At 40.1% G+C, this 25,949-nt stretch overlaps 2 protein-coding genes across 3 annotated transcripts in view; one reads left to right on the top strand and one right to left on the bottom strand.

Annotated features, from left to right (window-relative positions):
- pcxb (pyruvate carboxylase b) overlaps nucleotides 1–25,949 on the bottom strand; it is a 273,773-nt gene that overhangs the window by 92,934 nt on the left and 154,890 nt on the right. The gene's annotated exons all lie outside the window — the stretch shown is intronic.
- LOC143737732 (leucine-rich repeat and fibronectin type-III domain-containing protein 4) lies at nucleotides 676–24,634 on the top strand. Its single transcript, XM_077229558.1, has 4 exons — nucleotides 676–1,205; nucleotides 2,644–3,372; nucleotides 14,788–16,543; nucleotides 22,429–24,634. Exons 3-4 carry the CDS (start codon nucleotides 14,814–14,816, stop codon nucleotides 23,651–23,653), a joined length of 2,955 nt encoding a protein of 984 aa, XP_077085673.1. The 5' UTR covers nucleotides 676–1,205; nucleotides 2,644–3,372; nucleotides 14,788–14,813; the 3' UTR covers nucleotides 23,654–24,634.

Genomic DNA, 25,949 nt, shown 5'->3' with positions numbered 1-25,949 from the left:
AGACATACACAAATATCACACATGTTTGCTTTTCAAGATGGAGCCTTTCCACTGACTTCTATTGTTTTTCAACTGAGCAAATAATATTTCCTATCCTCTAAATCGAACACTCATGAAAACAGAAATGACCTAATTTACTATATTTATTAAGCTGATTTCCTCATGGAGACCATTTTATGCAGGTGATTTTTTACCATCTGTGCAGGGACATTTGAATCTTAACAATGTAGGCAAAACAAACACATAAATAAGAAACACCTTCATTCATATACAAAATAAACTGCAATATTAGCAGGAAACCATCATTATGTCTTGTATATATGTATGAACATCGTTAAACACTGTAAGATTGTTTAAGGGCTGAACATTTCAATCTTATTAACAGCAGGCAGCTGTACATTTGATATCAATCCTCTCTCTGCGTTTGATGCACATTTTATCGGCTAACTCTCCGTATCTCTTCCATCCATTTCCCCATACTTAGCTCTTCCTTATGCATCTCTTCCTCTATCACTCCCTCGCTACCCCGACCATCTCACTCAGCCAATACTGCGGGAGGCTGTCCATCTCTCTCTCTCTCTTTCTCTCTCTCTCTCTCTCTCTCTCTCTCTCTCTCTCTCTCTCTCTCTCTCTCTCTCTTTTAGCCCCCTCCCTCACTCTTTCTCTCCCTGTATCAGTGCATGTAGTCGACACTCGCTCCTTAGTTGCTCGTTGGTTCACGCAAACATCTCAACTGCTTGCAAAAGAGGAGAAGAAAATTTCCAAAACAAAATGAGTAGATACCGGAGAAAAACTGAACTAGAAACAAATGACAGAGGTATGGAAGGGAACTGCTAAAAATATCCAGCACTACAAAAGATCTGTCATTTCTCCTTTTTTTTGCTCTAATTTTTCTTTTTTTTGTTGTTCTGTCGTTCCCTGGATACCTGACCGACAGGATTAAAAATGACTTAAATTTCAATCAGTTGTGGCAGGAGAGAAAGAAAGAGGGATAAAAAGAGGAGTTTGTCCTCTGAAGAGATTCAGCGGCACACAGCTGGTGAGAACAAGGGAGTGTTAGACGGAGAGAGAGAAATAAAGAGAGGGAGGGAAGAGGACCGGAGTCCGAAAGAGAGAGAAAGAGGGTCTTGTTTGCTTTTGAGGAAGCCAGGAGTCGGATCGCCTTTTCCTGCAGGACTACCTGACTGGAAATTCTGGAAATGCAGGTTTGTGTGAATGCATTTGTGTGTGTGTCATTTAAATGCTGGATGTAAAATGGATATTGGGAGTGAAGAAAAAAATAATAATTCTGATAATGAATATAAAAACAAGAGACATGGATGATGAGACAGAGAGATGATGCAGATGAAAGCTCTTCAGTCTGCATGGTGACATGCCTGACACCGTATAAGACAGATGCTTAACTCCTCTCTCTCTCTTGCTCAAACACACACACACACACACACACACACACACACACACACACACACACACACACACACACACACACACACACACACACACACACACACACACACACACACACACACACACACACACACACACACTAACTTGTAATCACAGTCTCACACACAAAGCAGCACACACTGTCACCGCACCCACAGATTAAAAAAACACTGTCTGCATCTGTGATTTTCATGACACACACACACACACACACACACACACACACACGGGAGGTGTTTAATTCAAATGCTGTCTCTATGCTGTCTGCGACATAGTCAAGATGAATGACAAACTGAAGAGGACACAAAAATAAGTAGAGATGTGTGTGTGTGCGCGTGCGTGTGTGTGTGTGTGTGTGTGTGGGGGGGTGCAAAGATGGGAGAAGGAGAGAGACAAAAGGACAGGAAACCACTTTGGTGACATTTCCAAGAGGGATCAATGTTTTTTTGCAATCGGACGAGGTGAGGAAACAAGGAAAACAGTGAGAGACAGAGATGACTAAACAAGAAGAGAAATGCAGTCTGGAGGATTTTTTTTAGAAGTGCAAACTGGAGAGATTACATCAGGGCTGGTGTCCTGGGCTGGAAGGGGGGTGTTCTGGCCCCTGTGATTTGGGGGATATGTTGAGGTGAGGGGGGTGGGGGGTATGGGTAATCATTGGGCTGAGAGGATGGGGGTTCGGGGAGGTACGGAACCCTGTGCTTTTGAGTGGCAGTCCTCGATGACATCGGAAGCAGCATGTAATTAACTACTATCTCTATTCACTGCATGGGAAGAAAAAATTTAAATGAGATATTGTTAACATCTCATTTGTTTCTCCTAGATGACAACAAAAGGAGAGAAAAAGCTGAGGTCTCCTGCTGCTTAGATTTTTCTCCTGGGAAAGACCCCTGTAACCTCACATTCATATCAGAAGAGATCTCATTGAAACTTTGCAGAATTTCCCAAAATACCAAGAGACTTTGGATATTTCAATATGATTTCAAACATTTCTCACAATTAAACATAACTCGATTAACAAAAGACAATTCGATTAAGTCTCATTAAATTGCCCTCTGGGTTTCAGTCTCTTTCATATTTATTTACAAAGTATTTGTGTGTATGTATTCATAATGACCACTTGAAAGGATTTAAATGGATGTTTTTCTTCTCTCTTTCTCCCTCCCATTCCTTACTCATCCTCCCCATCCCATTCAGTCATTCCCCCATCCCAACATCCTGTTTTTCTCCTTGCTTAGGACGTTGTTTTGCTCTGGCAGAACTGGCAGCTCACTGGAATTCGACACTCAAAGACGAATGGCACAAACAATTGAAGAGGCGAATACATGAAAACAACAATCAGAGCAATTTGGAGGAGAACACAAACAAGGAGCACATCTGGAATAAAGAATAAACAGACTGACAGAATGACAGAGCAAGATGAGGAGGCGTTGAATGGGAAAACGAGCACATGAACCTCGCAGGTGGATGAAAAGAAGCAGGCAAAGAAGATGAGAGGAAGAGAAAAACAGCAGGATCCTGGAAAATAGAGGGAAGAACAGCTGGAAAGACTCAAAAGTGGACGAATATGGTGAGAATCTTAAAATGCGTTCAGTGGAAATGTGAAACTGCTGGAAAGCGCCAAGGACAAAATGTTTCACAGCAGGAACATTTTAACAAGGGAAGAGCATATCCTGGTGTTTTCCACAAACCAAACTGAAGGAGACACGAGTGGAATTGAGAGTCTGACTTAAGCTGAATCCTCATGTTTGAAGTGTGCGTGTGGACACGAGATAGACACACAAAAACTCTGTGACACTTCTTTACCTTGAAAAGGGATTAACACCTCAGTCTGGATTAACCAACACCTCTGAAACTTAAACACATGCAGATAAACACCAGGAAATGAGCAGCTAATTGACCCTGGGATCAACACAGACAGAAAAGGTAAATGCTCTAACTCTCTCACACATACATACTGAAATGTTTGAGGACTAATGTACAACGTAATTGACTGACCTGAGATGAAAGATGCAGGGCAGAAAATCTTTACAAAGCTTTTGTATGAACAGTCCTGTTCAAAATCCTTCAGCACACAAAGTGGAACATTTTATCTCTTAGAGGTTGCTCTTACAAAACCCAGGAGACTTAATGGCGTTCCGAGTTATGTTTCATTTAAGTATTGACTTTGTCTCCGATGTTGGCTCTAAAATTTCTTGAGACGAATGGCTGACATAGAGGGTCTTTTCGCAGTGCTTTTTAAAGGTACAGTCACATTTACCGTAATTAGGTGTTTTTTTGTTGAATTGACCAAGATAAAGCTTCTTGGTTCAAAAGTTACTTCTGTGTGAGCTGTGCTTCATACATCGTTACACTGTTGACAATGGATTTTGGACCATTTTTTTGCCCACAAAATTTGGGCGAAATTTCGCTAATATGACCGCAGCTTACAGAGATGGAACCTCAAAAAGCGACTTATTCTGAACACTACATTTGCAGACACTTGTAACAGTGTTCAACTCACAATTTATTCCATAAGAGTTTGGTGTCTGCATGTTGTTTTTGTTATTGAGTGTATCATAAGAATAGTTCTAATCAAAATCTTGCTTTGCCTGCCATGTAGCATTTACTGAGGTGACTGCAATGGATTCTGGGATTTGGGCAAAATGAGGAATCTTAGGAGGCTGTGTAATTGAGTTGCCTTTCGAAACAGCTTTTGCATAGGCATAGCAACACTGGCTCAACCAATGGCATGAGTTTGAGGTGGGACAATTTGTTTGCCAGACTAATGGTACTCTGCAGAGTTCTGGAAAAAATGTCTTTGTATTCCTGTTTGCTGATGCATCAATTCTACACTTCACATTAAAAAAAAAATTTATTTTCTATTTTTCTTTCCAATGCTTCTCTTAGTGTCTGACAATGTGTGTGGTGGTCATGTGGTGTGGTGTGTCTAGTGGAAGACAGGACTAGATGTTGACCTTTTGTAGTCAATTAAACAGCTGTAAATTTGACAGTGGCTGACTGGATACACATGAATAGCTCAGAGAACAGCATTCCGCTCTAGAAACGGTTAGGATTGCACACAAACATACAAACACTAACACCTCTCTCCCTCCAATGAAAGTCAGATGTGTATATCCAGTTATTTATGGAGCTCAAGGTACTTTGTAGGCCATTTATTTTTCCACCTCTTTTGCCTCTTTCTCCCTCGCATAAACTCAAGCACCCACCAACAGTGGCTAATGCAGGGACACAACACAAGAGAGATTGATTTTACAGTGCAATAATGACAACACATGCATACACACTCACACACAAACAGCTGAAGAGCTGTAGTGCTCTCCATCCAGAGTGCACGCTATGCATATTCATCCACACATACATATGAAGGACACTTTACACTGCTCTAGAGCCTTCTTCCTCTCTCACGCTGGTGCATTCTCTCTCTCTCTCTCTCTCTCTCTCTCTCTCTCTCTCTCTCTCTCTCTCTCTCTCTCTCTGTGCGTGTTTGTCATTAAGTGGTAGAGGTTGCTTCAAAAGTATCGTGCATTTTCTTTGTCACCAAAGCAGTATTTTTGTCATAAATGCCAGCACCCAATACATCAACTGCCTCTTCAACACTTCTGTCTGATTAATCCTATTTAGTGTATTCCTCTGAGATATCTTGTCCTTTCCTCAATTGAAAAAAAAATGCCTGGGTGTTTACATACATCTAGATTTTACATTTTCCCACAATTAATTTTTTTGTTTGTAACCTGCAGTAAGAAAATTGTTTACAATGGCTTCCGTTCCTACCTTGACATTTTTCTCAAAAAAGCTTCTTTCCTTTCCTTTCCTTTCCTTTCCTTTCCTTTCCTACTTCTCATAGGCAACGTTCACACTGTCAGTTTTTGGGAGTGACAACCTCATTTACTTACAGGCGTGAGTCTCGAAATGTCCCATTCACACAGCAACTTATCGTCTCAAATGCTGTCTGTATGAACGTGCAACGAGAGTCAAGCTGTTATTCTCTTACTAGTAACCATAGCTACAATGACCAAAGTGATATCAAAGATGGCGACATCCATAAAACTAAAAAGTCTCATCACCTTTGACTAGGGTTGGGACAAAATATATCATTGTCCTTCTCTATGCGATTCGATAATTGATACGCTGGCGTCAAATATCGATATTTGAATTAATAAAATAAGGCGCTCTAAATAGACTAGGCGCTCCCAGGGTCGCTATTTCATGACACCTCGTGGCGCTCAACACATGAATAAGGGAAATGTGAAAATAAGTTAAAAAAAGAGGTTTTTAACAGGATGGCGGACAGCAGTTTGAGTAAAAAAAAATAAATAAAAAAATAGATGCCTTAGTTTAAGTCCAAAGTCTGGAAAACTCGCACTTAACGTTTTCATAGGCATTTTGTTTTTATAGTTAGACCGATATCGTGATGTATCATCATAGGATTGTCTAGCAATATATTGATTATCGCAGAATTGCTGTATCGTGACATTATCGTATCGTGAGCCATGTATAGTGTATCGTAACATTTTGTGAGGTACCCTGTGATTCCCACGCCTACTTTTGACACAACAGAGTCCAATAGAGCAGCAAGTTCATCCTTCAAATCTTTATTAACCGACAGCAGCTTCAATGTAAACATGCGCCAGCCGGATGGCCGTAACCTTTGCGCTCGCGTCTCACGTCCTTTGCAGCATCTTACTCATGTCACGGCATTTGAGTCGTGCAACACAAAACTGGGGGGAGCCGCTCCTGTGGAGAACAGAGACTGGATCTAAAACCTTCAGATGACACACATCTCATATCTCCCTTGCTTTAAGTTACAGAAAGTGAAACCACACACAAAACCCCTTAGCAGAGTGGCTCTCTCATACTGCATGACGTGAAAGACAATTAGTTGTCCAGTCCGGTTCCGTTCACACAGTGCGGGTTTTCCAAGAATGCGGTTGTGATTCTGAAAATTTACGGTGTGAGTTTGGTTATAGAATGCGGTTGTAACTTTCGTAAATAACTGCTATTTGTGAACGGAACCGTATTAAGGACTCAAATACAGGACTGACAACCGTATTCTGCTGCTGTGTGAACATGGTCATCTTTCCTTCCCTTTCCTTTCCAAACCAATCAGTTGTGTCCTACCTACGTGTCTATCAACACACACTCTCTCTGCCTCTGTCTTTCTGTGTATATCCTTGCAGCAGCATTATATAAACAGAATGAGTTCATTAGCAGTTAGCTTGTAGCTGTTCAGGAATAGCAGGTTTTGATGAAGGAAGACAGATTATGTAGAAGAGAGAGATGTGCAACAGGCATTTGGCATAGTGCTAAACTTTTCACTGTGATACGCATCCTGCCCTGCTGAAAAATAGCTTGGGCCAAAAATAAATTCAGTGGCTGTGTATGCTGGTATAGGGCTGGTCCATGGTGTGCCAGCATAGACATCCTAAATTGTAAGGGTGGTCAACAATGGTTAATTTAGACTAAAAAAAGCTTGAACAGTTCAACAAATTGATAGCTAATTTTGATATATTATTGCATTTGGTTATTTATTAATGCAGAAGACGGTTTTATTTATGAAAGTGTTTTAAAATTCAATGAGATCAAAGACCTCATAAATTAAGCTTGTGAAGCAAGAACGATTGAAGATTACATTCTAAATAGACAGCATTGTAAAGAATGATTGCGATTTCAATGATAAAAGTTAATTGGTTTGCAAATGTTAAGGATGATTCAAGAATGATCCATACCATAAATGTATCGAATCATCCTTAACATTTGCAAACCACTAAGTTCATTTATCTTACTGGTTTCTCTGTAAACAATGTCTTTATGGCATTATAAAAATGCAGGAAGATTTCTTTAGAAGGCTTAGAAGGGGTTGGAAAATATCATTAATCAGTAAAACTCAATGCAAAGTCCTCACTATGACAGACTAACAAACCTGCCGGTAATACATACAATGGAAGATGTGGACAGACAGATCTAAGGATCATATTATACAGGATATCGAGCATATTCCAGTGCTTAAGGATCAGAGTTTACATTCTGCTGATTCACTGCTCTGAGACAAATGAACTCAGAAACAGAAGAACAGGAAATGAGGAGAGTTATGAGAATGACCTGCTCAAAAAGTTTCATACACAAAGGCAGACACAGACAGAAAAATACTAGAGGCAGACAAATTGGATAGTGGATGGAAAGATGATGGATGACTGAATAAATAGATAAATGGACAGGCATATGAATGGATGGATAATCAGATGTCTAGATGGATCGATTCAGGGAGTCTGAGTGTGCAGAGCTGAGAGGTTCACAGTGGGTCAGATAAATAAGACTCTTCTGAAATATGAATTCATCCTGATGAGTCAAAAAGTCTCAAATATGACTGATTTGCTAAAACAAACAAACAAATAAACAAACTAAAATATTTAAACCCATTTGCTTCTATATATATATATATATATATAGCTTAACTTAGATAACTTAGCAACCACCTAGATTAGAACAACTTAGCAATGCCCTAGCAACCATAGAACAACCAAGCAATGCTTTTGCAAACACCCAGAACACCCCAGCATCCACCGAAAAGGCATTATCAATGCCCTGGCAACCACCCCAAACACCCTAGCAACCACAGAACAACCTAGCAATGCCTTAGCAACCACCCAGAACATCATAGCAACTGCATAACAATGCACTTTTCTCTGCCTTTCCACCAGCTTTCCTCTCTCTGTTTCTCTTCGGAGAGTTCCCTCCAGACGCTTGATGGATCACTGCTGTCAGATCATCATCCGCCTCCATACTAGTGCATTTGAGTGTGCATGTGTGTTTGGGTGTAAGAAAGATACTGCGAACACCTTCCACATCTCTGCCTCTTCTCTTTACATCCAAATGAATTCATGACATTAAGTCACTTTGTCTAGTGCACACATACAGTCAGAAAAAGAGAGAACCATCGAAAATGGTAAGGATACGACAGAGAGTTGATGTAAAATTGTGAGATGTGAATCAGGAAGATGAAAGCCATTTGTCAAAGAGTATGTGCGTGTATGCGCGTTTGATCATGTGTGCGTGTGTGTTGGAGATCATTTCCTATAAAAGCAGGATACATCTGAGGATCATTGATTCTCTTTGTTGCACAGATAATAAATCCCCCAGTTCAATTCACAGTAAGATTTCATTAGAGGATAGGAGTCTTTAATACCACAGATCAGATGATATGAATGATATATAGGGCTACACCTATCTACAGCTCATCTTTTATATCCACACAAAAGCATAATACAGACTTAAACTCGATGTGACCTATACCACCTGTCTCTACCTTTTTTTCTCTCGCCTGTGCAAACATATACGCACAGAATAATTTCAGCACACAAAGATATTACAAACTTCGCCTCAACAAACAGAATATCACACTTGAAAACTACAAAATGCTGTTAGTCTCCCTCCTTGAGTGTTTGTATGTATTTCATAAAAACACCAGACAAGAGCTGCCACTTTTGTGAGATATGAAGTTATAGTTCAGTCTCTCAGTGCTTTTTCCTCTCAGGCGGCTGAATCTACTCATTGTAAAATATATGTAAGCCGAATTCCGGTTTTGCATCTGAATTGAATGTGATGAGATAAAACGACTGGGTAATGTGAATACACAAAGTTGTAGATTGCTGATAAGTAGTTGATAAGTAGCTGTTAAGGGCTTGGGACTGTGTATGTTCTTGTGTTACATCCTTGTATTTTTCTGCAGCTTTAGTTACTTTCCGGCTCAGATAACTGGTTTAAAAGGCACAAAAATCTGGCGCCGATTTCAAATAGCATATTTTCTGTGGAAGCAGCTGTCCTTGAACGCTAATGGTTAACTCTCTCCAGGTATTATAGACTTCCTTGTCTCAGAAATGCACTTTGCTTCTCTATCACATAGCTTTTATGATATTGTGCCTGCTCTAAATTCTGACCGCTCTCGTTGACAATAAATCGTGTCCTAGTGGGAAACATTCCTATGGGCATCACCCTGCACTATACTCCCATCACCACAACCCACTGCTTATATATGTGCTGCTTATATCTGTCTGGCTATGAGAAAAGCCTCCTCAGCTGCTAGAAGCCACAATGATCACAATATGTTTTAAAACGGCATGAACGGATAAATAAATAAATAAATAAATAAATAAATAAATAAATAAATAATAAAGTCACAAAATCTGAATCACAAAATTATTATTATCCTGAAATCACAACATAAAATGCAACAAAATGCAACTAGATTTTCAGACTAAACTATTCCCAAATGACTCAATATTGAATCGAATCATAATTCCATTTAAATTAAAATGCAGTTGTCATTGTCATTTATTACTGAAATGTATTGGAATAACACTTAAACGTGGTTAGGGAGTTTGTTCTTCTTTTTTTGCCACTGTCACCTCTGGTCTCTTTACTGATTTTTGTAAGGCACAATTCTTTGTAAAGCTGATTTGGAAATGCATGCATTATGAAAAGGTATATACAAATAAATTGAATTGATAATAACAAATTCAGAATATTAAAATGTAATTAACAATATTAGGTTAGTACCAATAAATAAAACAACACAAAACAACTAAAAAAAAAAAAAAAAAAACATACTGAAAGACAAGTTTACACCAGTGACTACGATAATAATAATACTAATAAAATCAAGTAAAGCTCCAAAAATATGAGGACATTTCAAAAGAGTTTCTGTGCACTGTTTACAGTGTCATGCTGCCCCGGAAAAAAGCCTTCCTGAAAGGAAAAAGAAATAAATCTTGCTCTGCAACTTGAGTACCGAGAAAAGAGTAAAACTACGCCAGGGTCCTAATGATTCTTATTCAGTCAATGCTGCTTCAATTAGTCTTTCAACCACTGTGTGTGTGTGATGGCTCTCTTCAGAGTCTTGTGCAGTACAGAATCTAATTGATGTGATAATCATTAGTAAATGGTCATCTGCTTTGTGGCCACTGAAGTTGTGGAGACACTGGCAACAGCAGCAAAGCTCTGTGTGTGATTTAATATGAGGCAGTGAGGGATCCGTGGAGGGAAGGAGGGGTGCGTTGAGGACACAAAGTGTTGGCGAAAGAGGGCTGAGGGAGTTGCTAAGTGCAGAGAGATGTTCGGAGTGAGAAACACACACACACACACACACACACATACACACACACACACACACACACACACACACACACACACACACACACACACACACACACACACACACACACACACACACACACACACACACACACACACACACACACACACACACACACAGGCTTATTATGTTCTAAAGCCAGGCACTAGCAGTAGTTTTTCATTCAGTCTGAATCATGAATAACATTACGGATTACAAAAGGATTACCAGAATTTATATTCTATTCTAATCTAACCTACGCCCCACCAAGACACACATGCACGCATGTCTAGTCGCTCCAGAAGATAAAATTAGACCAAGACAAGCACAAGCATGTCCTGAACCTAGGAACAAATATGCGTAGAGGACAAGGAAGGAGGAGGAAGAGGCCTGATAATATTGAGGAAGGGCTGCTATCTATCCCAGGCGGCCGGATCGATGGAGGAGAGAGACAAGATCTATTTTGTCTGGTCTGTTCGCAGGTGGCTAAAGATGGTGAGAGTCGGAGAAGGAGAGAGAGAGAGATAGAGAGAGTGAGAGAGAGAGAGAGAGAGAGAGAGAGAGAGAGAGAGAGAGAGAGAGAGAGAGAGAGAGAGAGAGAGAGAGAGAGAGAGAGAGAGAGAGAGAAAGAGTAAAAGAGGAGGGATTTTTTAACTAATGTTGCATCACTTCTCAAGTTACCTCAAGGGCAGATGGGAAGAGTGGACACTGGTGATAAGAACCTTGGATAATAAACGGAAACTGAAAAAGAGGGGCGTGGAGAAAAAAAAACAGGGAGGGAGGAAGAGGAGAAGGAAGGTCATAGGAGGGCGGGCGAAGACCGCACACAGGAAAAGTGAAAAGGAAGAGAAAGAGAAAGTGACAGATGAAGCAGATACTTTTGCATAGCACTATTGAGGGGAATGCAAAGTCACAAGACATTAAAAGTCACGTTGGAAATTGCACCCAGTTGCACTTTTCTCTCCCTCCACCAACACGTAGAAAATGCTTTCTTATGGTGTATTCTTATGCAAAACTCCAGTTATTATTACAGTACCGCTGCTAGACATTTTGGTGCCCTAAGCATAATTCCCTTATGGTGCCCCCCGCCCCCGGGAAAAAAAAAACGTTTATTTTTGCCGGTTTAACTTTAACTTTTTAACGCGCAATCCAACGGAACACTGAGGCGGCGGCGGCACCATCGTTACTTTCTAGAGCAATTAAATACTCTTGTTCCGCCTGTCTTGTTATATACATCCCTAAAAAGTGCCTAATAATATTTCTATAATGAAATAATATCGGCACTATAATTATTATGACTATGATATGATGATTGATTTTTCATTAGGCTATTTTTGGTGCCCCCCTCAGCACTTGGTGCCCTACGCACAGCGCGTGATGCGCGTGGTGGGAGCGGCGGCGCTGTATTATTATCATTGAGCATCAACACTCTCCATATGTCTTCACTGAATTCCATCACTTAAAGGGATAGTTCACCCCAAAATAAAAATTACTTACTATGTTGATTCAAACCTGTATGGCATTTTTTTTCTCTTCGCAGAGCACAAAAGATAACATTTTGAAGAACGCTGGGGTACAAAAACATTGGCATATGTACAATAGCCCCATTTAAAAAAATCAAATCAAATCAAAAATCAAAAGTAAGAAAGTCACACAGGTCTAGAAAGACATGAGGGTGAGAATGATGACTATTCGTTAAACAAATAAATAAATAATACAATGCCAAAACCATAGCTAGTTATTGTTACTATCTATCACAATAATATAATGCTAAGAACAATCCTAATGCTCTCTGCAAGAATCTTTCAGAGTAGATTGTCCAATCAGTACAGTAATTAATTTAATCCCGAGGTTTAATCAGGCACTTCTATGTGAACATAAATATTAATTAATACATATTCAAGATTCCTCCCATGTCTGGAATTTCAAGTGCAAAGTCACAGAGGACTCATCTAATTTTGTTATATAATCACAAAATTAGAATCTGCCACTATTAATGAGTAATGTGCTGAAAAACAAGCTTAATTGAGTAAAGTCTGATTGTTCCCTGGTTATATTTATCTTCATTTTACAATGTAATGATTTTGCAAAAAATATTATCTTGTCATTTTGAAATTTGCATAATTACTGCACTGTACTGTTAATAATACCGAAGAGGGGTGAAGCACAAGCTCCACTAATGATGTGCATTCACAGGAAGTACTGCATGGACACAGACGGTTGGGAATGGTTATTTAAAGATCACTGTTACAGCTGTGAGTCTGTCATGGGCATTGCTGGGGATGTTACTTTGAAGCCGCAGCTTGCCAAGCTAATTAAACTATAGTCAAGCTACTTTTCTTAGAAGAAAAAAAAAACTACTAAAATCTAATAACAACAAGTAGCAAACTACATTAAAGCTAAAGGAGGGCAATATCTATAAAAAATAAAATATATAAAAAAAACTTTGATACATTTACACTAAATACAGCACCAAAAATTTTTTTTTCAAGAGTGCATCATAATTTGTATAACATTGGTAATGAACAAAATAAAACCCTCTGATACATTTCAAGTAAATAAAGATTAAAACAAACAAACAAAAAACATCAAGAGTAGATCCCAATTCTATTCCAAGTAAGATGGGTTATAACAAAAAAATCCTCTACAAAGTGAAGCGCAGGGGTTCCAAATCAGTAAATATTTATTTTCTGGTCATTTACAGGAACCGGTAGAATAAATCAATTCACTACATTGAATTTTACTTTCCAATGCTAAGTAAAAGAGGAGAAGACTATATGTAGGACAAACCTAAAAACTGTTGCATGACATGACTGTGTGAAGTGTGCAACTGCACAGGGCGTCGAGCTTCATGGGGCCAAATGAATCAGACTTTTCAATGATATATATGAGAAACAGGCCTGTTTCATACAAAACCATCTCATTACAATAAATCAGTATTTCAAACAAAACACACATATAGAGAGGAGGGACAGTTTAGGAAAGGATGTTTATTACCTAAACATCATATTTTTATTAGATTATTACCTCAGCTTGCTTGGCAGAAAAGTTACTTGCAAAATACAATGCGACATTAAAAACAGCTGCTGTATTTAGCATTTGGTTGCGTTTACAGTGCAAAAGTAACTTGTTGGAAAAAATATGCATTATTTTTACTTTCACACAAATAATACACGCATGTCAACACTGGCCATGAGGAAGACTTGATTGTTTGACTTTGTAACTCATCCCAGCTGAGCTTGGGTCCACATTCTCAGTCTAAAGAGATGGAGCATTTCATGCTGATTCTGATAGCGGTTTTCCTTTGCTTGTACCTGTATGATTACATGCACTTAGTGTTAAGTGACACTGTTAAAGAGCATTTGCTGAATGCGCTAATGCAGGACAGAAATGTGATGTACACTTTGAAAGAACTTAATACCTCTTTGGAATCACCTTCGGGTTGAAACCCATATTTTATGATGACAACTCAATGCAAGGGACAAATTGGTGCAAGAAATCAAATTATAGATATTATGGATTTTTCAGTCTCAAACCTTTAATTAGCATTTTTTTTATGTGGTGATTCTTTTGTCCTTTTTGTCCTCCTCTCTCTCCCTGTTTGCTCATGTTCATCTCCTGTCTAAGTACTGCACAAAGTAACAACCTTTGCATTCTAACTTCATTTGTATTGATTGTTATACTATAGTTGACCTCATAATTTGGTTTTTAGCTTCCATGCCATTAAGATTAAAACAATCTTTAGCAGAGTTTGTCTATCAGTGCTGATCAATTTAGTCTTTGGTCTATATAATTCATGCTCTATTTTTCAGGGAAATTACTAGTGTATTTGTGGCTCTCACTTCTCTTGAAGTGAAGCAAATTACTCCTCTGCCAAAGAAAACTTCCACAAGCTAAGGTGGGAGTGTGAAGTTACACGCCTCTGCTTCCAAAAAGCACAAAAATAATTTCTATATGGCCTTTACAAGCTTTTTAGAAGTTTGTGGATAGTAGAGTTTCCACCAATAGTGTTTGTCTGAGAGTATGGTTATTGGATTGGTTTATGGTGTAGTTTTATTTGCAGTTATGCACAGGGTGCCCAAGCATTGCAATTCATGTGGAGAGCAACTGGATGAGCTCATTCAGAGCTAAAAAAACCCCCACACATCAGCAGTACAAAGTTGACACTTAAAACACAATGACTGATATCTTTCTCTTTCTGCTTTTTCTAGGTCTGTGGATCACTCCCCTATCTACCATGCAAGACTCCCCACCCCTTCAGCCATTCAGAAAACCACATCCGTCCCACATTTTATGCCATCCTCACAAGAACACACACTCCCCCTCATTCCCCTCTCATCCGTCCATCCATCTGAAACAAAATATCCTCAAGCCCTCTGAAGCATTTCGTCAAACCTCTCGTCCACTGTGGCCAAAGTTAACCTGCAGATACTCACCCCCAGACACATCCTCACTGACACTGCCACTGCCATTCCTGCACTGGCTGGCACTGTTCACTTGTGCCTGTTTGCTGCCTGCTCTTTTCGGTCAGATACCAGGAGCCGTAGCGGGTGAGACGTGGGGCGTAGTCTCTGCGTGTCCCTTCCACTGCGTCTGCAGGAATCTCTCGGAATCTCTAAGTACACTTTGTGCCGACAAAGGCCTTCTTTTCGTCCCGCCAAACATTGACCGGCGAACCGTTGAGCTTCGTCTTGCTGACAACTTCATTCGAGAAGTGGGAGGAGCTGACTTTGCCAACATGACGGGACTGGTGGATTTGACACTATCCCGGAATACCATCAGTCACATCCGGCCACTGGCATTTGCAGATCTGGAAAGTCTTCGATCATTGCACTTAGATGGCAATCGACTTTCCATGCTGGGCCCACGAGACTTAGCAGGCATGCTAAACCTACAACATCTTATTGTCAACAACAACCAACTCATCAATATCTCCTCCGAGGCCTTTGATGACTTTTTACTCACTCTAGAGGACTTGGACTTATCCTATAACAATCTGCACAAGGCTCCCTGGGATGCCATTCAGAGCATGTCCAGTCTGCACACGTTAAACCTAGATCATAATCTCATTGACCAGATCGCTGAGGGGTCTTTTAGTGAGCTCTACAAACTAGCCCGTTTGGACATGACCTCCAATCGCCTACAGACTTTACCACCCGATCAGTTGTTCGCTCGCTCCCAAACAGGGGTAATCAGTCCTACACCCTACAATGCTGTGATCAACTTGAATTTCGGGGGTAACCCATTACACTGCAACTGTGAACTGCTTTGGTTGAGGAGGCTAATCCGCAGTGATGATATGGAGACGTGTGCTACACCCCTTCATTTAGCGGGACGTTACTTCTGGTCTATTCCTGAGGAGGAATTTGCCTGTGAGCCTCCGCTTATTACACGACATACACACAAACTCTGGGTTTTAGAGGGTCAAAGGGCAACACTCAAATGTCGTGCTATTGGTGATCCAGAGCCAGTGGTGCACTGGGTCTCACCAGATGACCGCATCATCGGCAATTCCAGTCGCTCCACATCTTTCCGAAATGGCACTCTTGAGCTACTTGTGACTGTTGCTCGTGATGATGGTACGTACACTTGCATTGCTATTAATGCTGCAGGTGAGGCCACCTCGCTAGTTGACCTGAAGGTTATCCCACTCCCTCATCGTGGAAATGGAACGGTATTGTTAACTCGTGACCCAGGATCATCGGACATCACCAGAGGCAAGACCTCCAGTGGGCAAAGCCCTGGCCTGGACACTAACAGTGACCCCCAGGAGGGACTGGAGGAGGGTCAGGCAGAGGGTGAAGATGTGGTCAGCGAAGGGGGTGAGGAGCAGATGGTGAAAGTACAAGGAGTGACTTCCACCTCAGCACAAGTGAGATGGGAAAAGGGTCGTCTAATGGCAGCCAACCTGGTGTGGATGTATCAAATACAGTATAACTGCACTGCAGATGAGACACTAATTTACAGGTGAGTGAGATCACAACCATGGCAACCATAACACCAACTTTCCGGATTAGGGTCAATTTCAGACTATCTATTCACAATTTGTTTTCAGTTGAGGAAGTGAAATAAATGAAATATAGAATCTATAGAAGTCAGTTTTGAACATCATTCAGAACTGAATAAGGCCTTTTAAACTAATTTTATTTTTACATTTGTGAATTTGAATTCAAGATGTAGAATTTAACAGGATGCAGAATTGGAATTGAAATGTAAGGAAGTCGAATTTAAATGAATCAGAACTCTAAATAAATAAATAAAACTACTCTATTTTTTTTACTAGAAAATCTAAGTTTATCAAGATGATCTCTGAATGTTGGCTTGAGAAAGCTCTGTTTGTAAGTTTTGAAAAAAGCTAGGTTCATGAGCCTTATGTACAGGCAATCAAATAAACAAATAGATAGACAGATAGATAGACAGACAGCAAGATAGATATTTTGTCCATTGTGAACTGCATATCTGATCAGCTGAATGATGTGATAAGCAAAAGTTTTCACAATACAAAATAACCCCAATAAAACAAAATGTATCCATTCAAGAATACATTTACTGTACTTGTCTTAGCCTACAATTCATTAAGTAACTTGCAAGTTCTTTTTAGTGAAAATTTTAGGAAAATGTGACTAAGTCAAGTGTAAGATTTCAAGATCAAAAATGAACTCCAAGACTTCTACAACAACTGGAAAAACTGTTCTCTCTAGTGATTTATCTGGTCACTGAGGATGAGTCAGCACAAATGAACCGTGTCCCTGAGTTAACTGAGTTTGTATTAACCAGAGTAGCATATGTTGACTAAATCTTTGACTTAAAGAACACTTTGCTGAAATTCAAGTGATGGATTGGAATTTCAGTAGGACTCAAACAACAGGCTTTTAAATATGATCTACTGTCACAGGCTAATTGTTCAAAAAGCCACTAATGTGCATTCAGAGCCAGCTTATATAACCCATTTAATATTACATTTAACAGCATTGCAATAATGAATAAGCAATGCTCTGATTCTTGTCAGCTTGCATCGTGATAATAATGAGCTCCATGTTGAACCTGAGGCAAAGGCAGTCCTACTGCTTTCTCATGTTATCAGTGTCTGAGGCTCTAGTAGCAGCTTTAGCATAGTTGCTGTCTAACATTTTCGGAGCATGTTCAATACATCTTGCACCTCTCTGAGACATTATCTATGGCAAGTGACATACGCCATCTTCCTGTCTGTCCTTCATAAAGGGGCCAAGAGGGAGTGAATGTGTGTATGTGGTGTGGGAGAATTACAAGCTACTGACACCACAGACATTGAAAATGAAAGGGGGGCTGGTAGACAGAGACAGAAAGAGAGAGAGAGAGAGAGAGAGAGAGAGAGAGAGAGAGAGAGAGAGAGAGAGAGAGAGAGAGAGAGAGAGAGAGAGAGAGAGAGAGAGAGAGAGAGAGAGAGAGAGAGAGAGAGAGAGAGAGAGAGAGAGAGAGAGAGAGAGAGAGAGAGAGAGAGAGAGAATGGGAAATAAAGAAGGGGGGTGGGACAGAGATAGAGAGTTTGACTGAGGGCTCAAGGGATAGAATAATGAAGTCTTTAAATGAGCCTAAATTGCAGTGCCAATAAGTGTGTCACAACCTATCTTGCTGACGGCCACCACAACTACAGGAAGAGGAGCAGAGAGTGAACTATCGAGAATGGGAGAGATTACTGGTTAGGGGAAAGCTTTTAACTTGGCTTTGGTTTGGTGACTGAATGTTTAGCTTTGTCAAGAAGAAGAAACAGACGAAAATGTGCCTCAGTGGATACACAGAGAATGTGCAAAAATAAAGAGCTAGATAAAGTAGAGGGGAGAAACACTGATATTAACTGGGTGAGGATGGGAGGAATGAGTGTGACAAGAAAAAGTCAGTGTTGAGTTCAGATAATAAAATCAGGCTGTTTATGACCGTTAAGTTAGTAGAGACAAAAGATGAAAGTCTTTTGTGTCTCCTCTTTCGTTCAGGCTCCATCCCTCCCCATTCTCCCTCACTCGTTTTCTCTCTATTATTAGAGTGTTCTAATAATTGCCTGTTTCTGTGTCACCAGTTTCACAAAACATTTCCCTGTCATTTTTTATTGAGGAATGGATGTGTATGAGTGTGTGTATTGATGAATGACAAGACAAAATTTTAATTTGTGCCATTCCATCTCACAAATTCAGACACACAAATTAAAGGCACTAGAGGAAAAGGTCAAACTCACTCTTCTGAAACATTACAAGTGCTGACAATCCAAAAGGAAATTGTATTGCTCAATGGCTGCTTTATTATAGCTCAGGAGACCTAATGGAGTTCTCAGACTTGTTTCATCACTTGTATCAACTGAGAAATACATTGTTGACACACAGTACAATAAGATTATAGAGCTTTAAACTTAAAGGGATAGTTCACCACAAAAACTGTTACCCGCATGTTGTTCCAAACCCCTATGCTTTTTTTCCATCCATGGTAAACGAAAGGTTAAGCTTTGAAAATATCCTGGACACTCTTTTCCATTTAATGAAAGCTAATTCCAAAAACGTTGTTATTCTTTAAAAACTTTGGAATCCACCGTAGCACTCCTTGTATTTATTATATTTCATATAATACTTCAACAAATTGTTCTTTTTATTCAGATCTTTTAAATGAATCAGTTAATCAATTTCACCAATTCAGTCTGACTGATTTAAGTTCTCACTGAGTCAAAGATTTGGTCACAACAAGTACCAGAATATAAGTGAATATAATGTCAATCTAATGTTTTTGAAAAATATTCTCTCATGCGCATCAAGGCTGTGATTTTATTCAGGATTCTGTGATGAATAAAAAAACGCATTTATTAGAAACAGAAATCTTTAGTAATATTTTAAATGTCTTTATTTTCACTGATTTACCAATTGAATGTGTCCTTGCAGAATGAAAGTATAAATGTCTGTTATTCACGAAAAGGTATTCAGAAGACATCATATAGACCTATTTCATGATAGTTTTACATCCTGTTTGTCATTGTTTGGACCTTGACAGCCCCAGTCCCCATTCACTGTCATAATATGGAACATAGTGGCAGAGGAAGTTGGAATGCAAAAACTCACTTTCTGTGTCCTAAAAAAGAAAGAAGGTCAAACAGGTTTGGAACAACATGAAGGAATTTAGATTTTACCTTTTAGGTGAACTATCCTTTTAATGTGGAAAGCATAGCTCTGATAATTTGGTCTTGGGGGAATTCAATGAGAAATGTTCATACTCTACCTTTTGATGTCTTGGCAAATTCAGTATTCCGTTTAAGGCAAGTATTAGGCTCTACAACATTTATGATAACAAAAGAACCGAAAAGTAAAGAAAATATAGACATTCACACTCACAAACATGTTGATTAAGACTGCTGAGGGTCACTTTACAGGACACATACCAATACTGATCTGCTCTGTCATTGTGTAGATGTGGCTTTCAATGGAGTTAGCACTGATTTATCACCCAGATATGGCGCTTTTCCACTGCATGGTACGGTACGGTTCGGTATGGCACTCTTTGACGCTTTTCCACTGTATGGTACGGTACGGCTCGGCTCGGTACGGCTCACTTGTGGCGCTTTTCCACTGCATGGTACGGTACGGTACGGCTCGCTTTGAATGGTACCAGCTCTGTTGAGGTTCCAAGCGTACCGTACCGATACTAATATGTAACGTGGAAACACTGTAGATTACTAATTGGTCAGACAGACAGAATCGTCACTAGCGTCATTGTATTTGTGAGACATCAAACCTGCTAGATTTAAATAGCCAGTAACAGCCACAGCCACAGCTGTAGCACCTGTTTTAAAACTACTTGCTTGACTTGCTTGAAGAAAAAAAACTTCCAAAAAAGAAATGTCTGAATCGTGGTCAGTGGACGAGAAGCGCAGACGTTCCTCTTGTTGGTTGCCGAGGAGCGGATAAACTATAACGATCAGTCATAATCCCACCCACTTTGAAGCGGTACTAACTCCAGTGGAAAAGCAACCGAGCTAAAGCGAACCGAGCCGTGCCGCGCCGCGTCGAGTCGTACCACGCAGTGGAAAAGCGAAGTGAGCCAAAACCTTGCCGCGCCGAGCCTTACCGTACTGAGCCGAACCGGACATCCAATTACTCATTCTAGCACTTTATTTTTCTATTTGTGGATCTGGCTTCAAAAACAGTGCAAATTCAACTGACATGCATGTCAAATTAATGCAACAAATGCTATCATTATCGCTTTGTCATTCACACTGTTGCACCTACTCATGTGGATAAAAAAAGGAATCCACCTACAGACATACTATATGTAGTTCACCTATGTGTTTTCCATTCTAATGCCTGTTTTAGATTTGTGTCGAGGTTTACCTATGGTCAGTAACTTCTAAAATATGTCAGCTCCAGTGTTCTGCCTTGGATACAGCTACTGAGATGTTGTTTCATGTTTATTTTAATAGTATATCGCTCCATATGCCTGGAAACAACACAACAAGGGCACACAGAGCTACACAGTCTGGAAATACAAAGCTATAAGAGGGCAGAAAGAATGACCTTGAGCTGTAACTCATAATTTACAGCACAGCCGGGCTTAATAGATTCCGACCTCAATGACAAAGCAGTTCAGACAGACAGTGTGTGTGTGTGTGTGTGTGTGTGTGTGTGTGTGTGTGTGTGTGTGTGTGTGCTAGAGAGTGCTAATTCTAGATTACCTAGTCTTAAAATATGAGTATTTTTCAACATTAAATACTACTATCACATGTCCCACCTCAATGTGCAGAGAGAGAGACACTACTATACATATTGGTTAAAAAATTAAAGCTGTGGTGTTTTCAAAGGATTGCTATAAACCAAGGGAGTCAGTTTGAGGCAGGACTAGCTGCTTAAACCAAACAATAAATGGGGGTAATGTTTGGGAAACCCGTTTGTAAAGATATTTTATAATTCAGCTTCAAGCGAAATCACTCACACACCACAACACACACACACACACACACACACACACACACACACACACACACACACACACACACACACACACACACACACACACACACACACACACACACACACACACACACACACACACACACACACACACACTTAAAGGTAAAGATATTTTTTAACAAATATCATGAATATCAGAAATATAGATTTTGGGGGGGGTGTGTTTCACCACAACAATTTAGAACCTTAACTAACCTTGTCATAAAAACATCAAATTGGCAGATTAAAAAAAAATCAATTAATAAATTATATAATAAAAATAAAAAACAAATCAAAGCTCATTTTAACTCTGACATTAAAAACAAGCTCACTAAATAATGTATTTTTGAATGAATTAATAGATAAAAAAGAAAAAAAAATCTTCTTTGAAAACACTCTGGGCATAATTAAACAATTATAAAAATGCTCACTGCCATACCATGCGTTTGTCTAGCTAATATTCCATGTGCACCATTAAAGGTGTCTTTTATTTGTAGCTGAGACCTAATTAAACCCATCAGAACCAGTGGACGGCAGGCATTAGCTGATGCATTTCTTCCATGAGAGAAAGATAAAGCAAAATCGTCTGTGTGTAGGAGGATAAGGGGTTTTTAATAATGTGACTGAAGCAGTATTGTAATGTGTCAAGGTCTTGACTAGAGCCTTTAATTATATGTCAATATTAGAGGTATTGTTTGGGAAGGCCTTAATTTGGCTAGTGGTGTGCCAGAACAGCCCAGTACATTTCCATTGCCTTAGCAAATTTATTTTTGTGTGCTACGAACAAGGAATACGTGTCTAAGTAAAATATTGTTTTGTTGTGATGGAACGGGAAGAAAATAATTGCTTCAGGTTACTAATCACCCGCTCTCTCTCCCCCCCCCCCCCTTTCAGGATTCTGCCTCCCACGAGTGACAGCTTCCTACTGAAAAACTTGGTCTCTGGCTCAGACTACAATTTGTGCGTGCTATCCATTTTTGATGACACGGTTACTTCCATGGCCGCCACAAAGGTCCTTGGTTGCACCCAGTTTAGCACCAAGGACAACTACCCAGACTGTCGTTCGCTTCAAGCCCACTTCCTTGGCGGGACTCTTACCATTCTGGTTGGTGGAGTTGTTGTGGTAACACTGTTGGTGTTTACCGTGGCACTGATGGTACGTCACCGTGTGTGCAGTAACCATGATATTCATCACGAAATTGGCGAAGAGGTGGGATGCTCAGGAACAGACTCCCCATCTCTTCCTGCTAAGGGAGCTGATGTCTTTTCTCAGAGTAATGGAAATGGGAATGTGATGATGGTGGTGCTGCCCCACGGGCTCGTTCAAAAACGAAAAGTGGCAGAGGGGGGGTTGGGGTCACCGCCCAAACCAACTTCCAAAGTAAAACCAAAAACCCTCCCAAAGCCCAAAGTGAATCTGGAGCAGTTTAGTGCAGGACTAGAAGTTGAGATGGGTTCTGTCAGACCTCTCCCACCGTACACACTGGAGAAAGAGCAAATGTCTTTGTATTATACCCCCAGTAATCATTCTGCCTCATCACTGCAGCGTCCGTCACGCCAATTAGGAGCGAAACCACTCAAACTCCGATCTACCAACATGAACACAAGTAAACGGGCAAGTTTAAGTTTGGCCCCGCCCAATAAGTACAGTTGTGACAGGCGGTTCAGCACGGGAGGAGGCATTGTAGTCTGTCGGGGAGGACCAGAGAGCCAATGGAATTCCTCACTGGTCTATCAGAGCCCTGCGTTGTCCCGCGAGAGGCCTCTTCATGGAGCCCTCCGCTACAAGAGAAGCTCTTCATTCGACATGGGTGAAATCGCCACGTCAGCCTGCTATAGTTATGCCAAGAGATTTAGTGTAATCTGGACCAAACGGAGCCAGTCGTTACATGGCATGCTTGTCCAGTGCACTTCAGCAACAAGCACCTCAACAACCAGCAGTGGCAGTGAAGATTTCCACGCACAGCACACACGCGGATACATCCGTGCCTACAGCGCCACCAACTCAAATTCCAACCCTCTGAAAGCAGAGGTTACAACAAATTCAAAGAACCAGTGGCTGAAGGATAAAGAAAAGGACAAAGAAAAGGGAGAAGAACTTGAGGAGAGTGTGGTGTAGGGAAAGAGGACAAAGAAAAGGGTTCAAAAAGGACAAAAAAAAAGCTGTTTTTTTGGGGGGGTTGGGGGGTTTGGGGACAAGGCAGAAAGAGTTTAGATGGCAGATATAAAAGTCAAGACTCCTAAAAATATAACACAACTACTTTGTCAGTGAATCTTGTAGAACCACACACTTTAATGCAAAAGGATTAATATGAACAAAACATACATGACTAAAGACAAGCAGGCCTAAAGAAGGAGTATCTACTAACTCACATAGACCTGGGGGAAATATTATGGTTTGTTTTCCTGCAGCCATATGAATACAGGGAGAGGGCCAGCAAGCAGACGTGCCGACTCATGCCCAATCGATAGGAAGAGATCAATTGATATTGGCAACAATTGCATTACAGCAAATGTGGAATGCAGAGGATGCAAACTGCAAGGAAAGTGAACATGTACAAATGGAACAATGATGGCATGATTTGGAACACTTTTGGAAAATAAATGGGCATTGACTGACAATTGACATGTTGTGTGTGAGGCTGTATGTGTGTGTAAGTGTGTAAGTGAGTGAATGGATTAATGCACAAAAAAGTAATCAAAAGTAATTTTATGACACCACTGGATCTACTGTACCATGTGACCACCATCATCCACTACAAAAATGTGTTCTGTGAAGCCAAGAGACTATTGTGTTGCTGTAAGGACACTGGACTATTATAGAAGGAAAAATTATTTAAAAAAAAAAAAGCCATTCCAAGACCACAGAATCAATGAATAAATTCTGTTTTAAAATACATTTTGGTTGTAAAAATGGATAAAATGACAATAATGAGAAATGTTTCTTTTTGTCTTTCATAAATGATACTAGCAGTTAAAAAAAGGTTCAATTTTTGTTGTAGTAAACTCAATGGCAATGTCATCAAGTGTTACTTTTTTTTTTTTTTACTAAGTACAGAACTGAACATTAAAATAAGGAAACCAGTGATATTAATTACCATTTTAATATCCGTTTGATCTTATTCAGCTAAAAACTTTATTTCTTTAGGAATATTCTGGGTGCGGTAAAAGTTAAGCTCATTTGACAGCATTCATGATATACATTAATGTATACCATACAAATTTATTTTGACTAATGTTCTAATATAAAAAAGGAAATATCTGAGGTACTCATCACTGAAAGTGAATGGTGTCAACCAGTAAATCTAACAATAATGTTTTATTTTTTGCAATAGCTTAGCTACAGAATGTGAACAATATGTGTGTAAAATTATCTCAGAGTGTAAAAAGATGCATACTAACGTTTTCTGTGTAAAGTCACGCTACCAAAATCTTACCGACCTCAAACGTTTAAACAGTAGTGTATATCCAATTTTCGTCATTAAAGGAGAACTCCGGGCAATTTTTAAGTTAATCTTGATCGTTAGACCTTTGGGAGTACTGACTATAGAAAAAAAAACGAACCGGATTGGTGCTTGCTACGCGGAGCTGCGACCGCGAATGCCGAGAGCTCCCCCTCAGCTAAAACGGCAGCTATGGGGGCATAGACATAAAGAGCTTTTTTGAGCCTCTTAACAGACACAAAATGCAATTAAAATGTCTGTCCAACATGAACAGGGACCCTGCATGTGAACAAGATGCGTTTAGCAACTTAGCCATTGTTTCAACTCACCTAAATAGTCTTTTAGACGGCAAGCTGTAGTCTCGCGCTGCAGTCCCGTGCTGTAGCCGGAAAAGGTAAACAATGTCCAGGTGGGAGGAGCGTTGATCATGTGCGACGAGTCTTCGTACATGGAATGGCATTTTTCTTCAAACGGCCCCGCTGTGTTGAGTGTGTGTAGTCATCCTTATCAAAGTGTTCGCTGCAAATGCGGTAATCTTTAGCGCGTAGTACTTCTACGGGAGTTTGCACATCAAGTTGAAGTACAACTATAGCCACAACTGCAGAAGCTCGAGGTCATGGAAAGGAAGACGATGAAAATTTAAGCTCTTATATTTTCGCATTCTGTTGCCACAATTCGGAAAGGCACAAACACGAACCATTTCTTCTTCACTTGTAAGCAACTCTGATCATAACTCGTCGCACATGATCAACGCTCCTCCCACCTGGACATGGTTTACCTTTTCCGGCTACAGCACGGGACTGCAGCGCGAGACTACAGCTTGCCGTCTAAAAGACTATTTAGGTGAGTTGAAACAATGGCTAAGTTGCTAAACGCATCTTGTTCACATGTTCATGTTGGACAGACATTTTAATTGCATTTTGTGTCTGTTAAGAGGTTCAAAAACGCTCTTTATGTCCATGCCCCCATAGC

The sequence above is a fragment of the Siphateles boraxobius genome, unplaced genomic scaffold, assembly GCF_051911475.1.
Source record: "Siphateles boraxobius isolate OS27281-9 unplaced genomic scaffold, OSU_SipBor_1 130, whole genome shotgun sequence".
In the NCBI taxonomy this organism is placed as follows: domain Eukaryota; kingdom Metazoa; phylum Chordata; class Actinopteri; order Cypriniformes; family Leuciscidae; genus Siphateles; species Siphateles boraxobius.
The sequence above is the reverse complement of the archived record's forward strand: the minus strand, read 5'-3'. Positions and strand labels throughout refer to the sequence as shown.

Excerpts from the sequence above, each read along its gene's own strand:
- LOC143737732 (XM_077229558.1), top strand. The coding sequence starts at position 14,814 with ATGCAAGACTCCCCACCCCTTCAGCCATTCAGAAAACCACATCCGTCC. Across the intron at positions 16,544-22,428 it reads GATGAGACACTAATTTACAG|GATTCTGCCTCCCACGAGTG; the intron begins GTGAGTGAGATC and ends CCCCCCTTTCAG.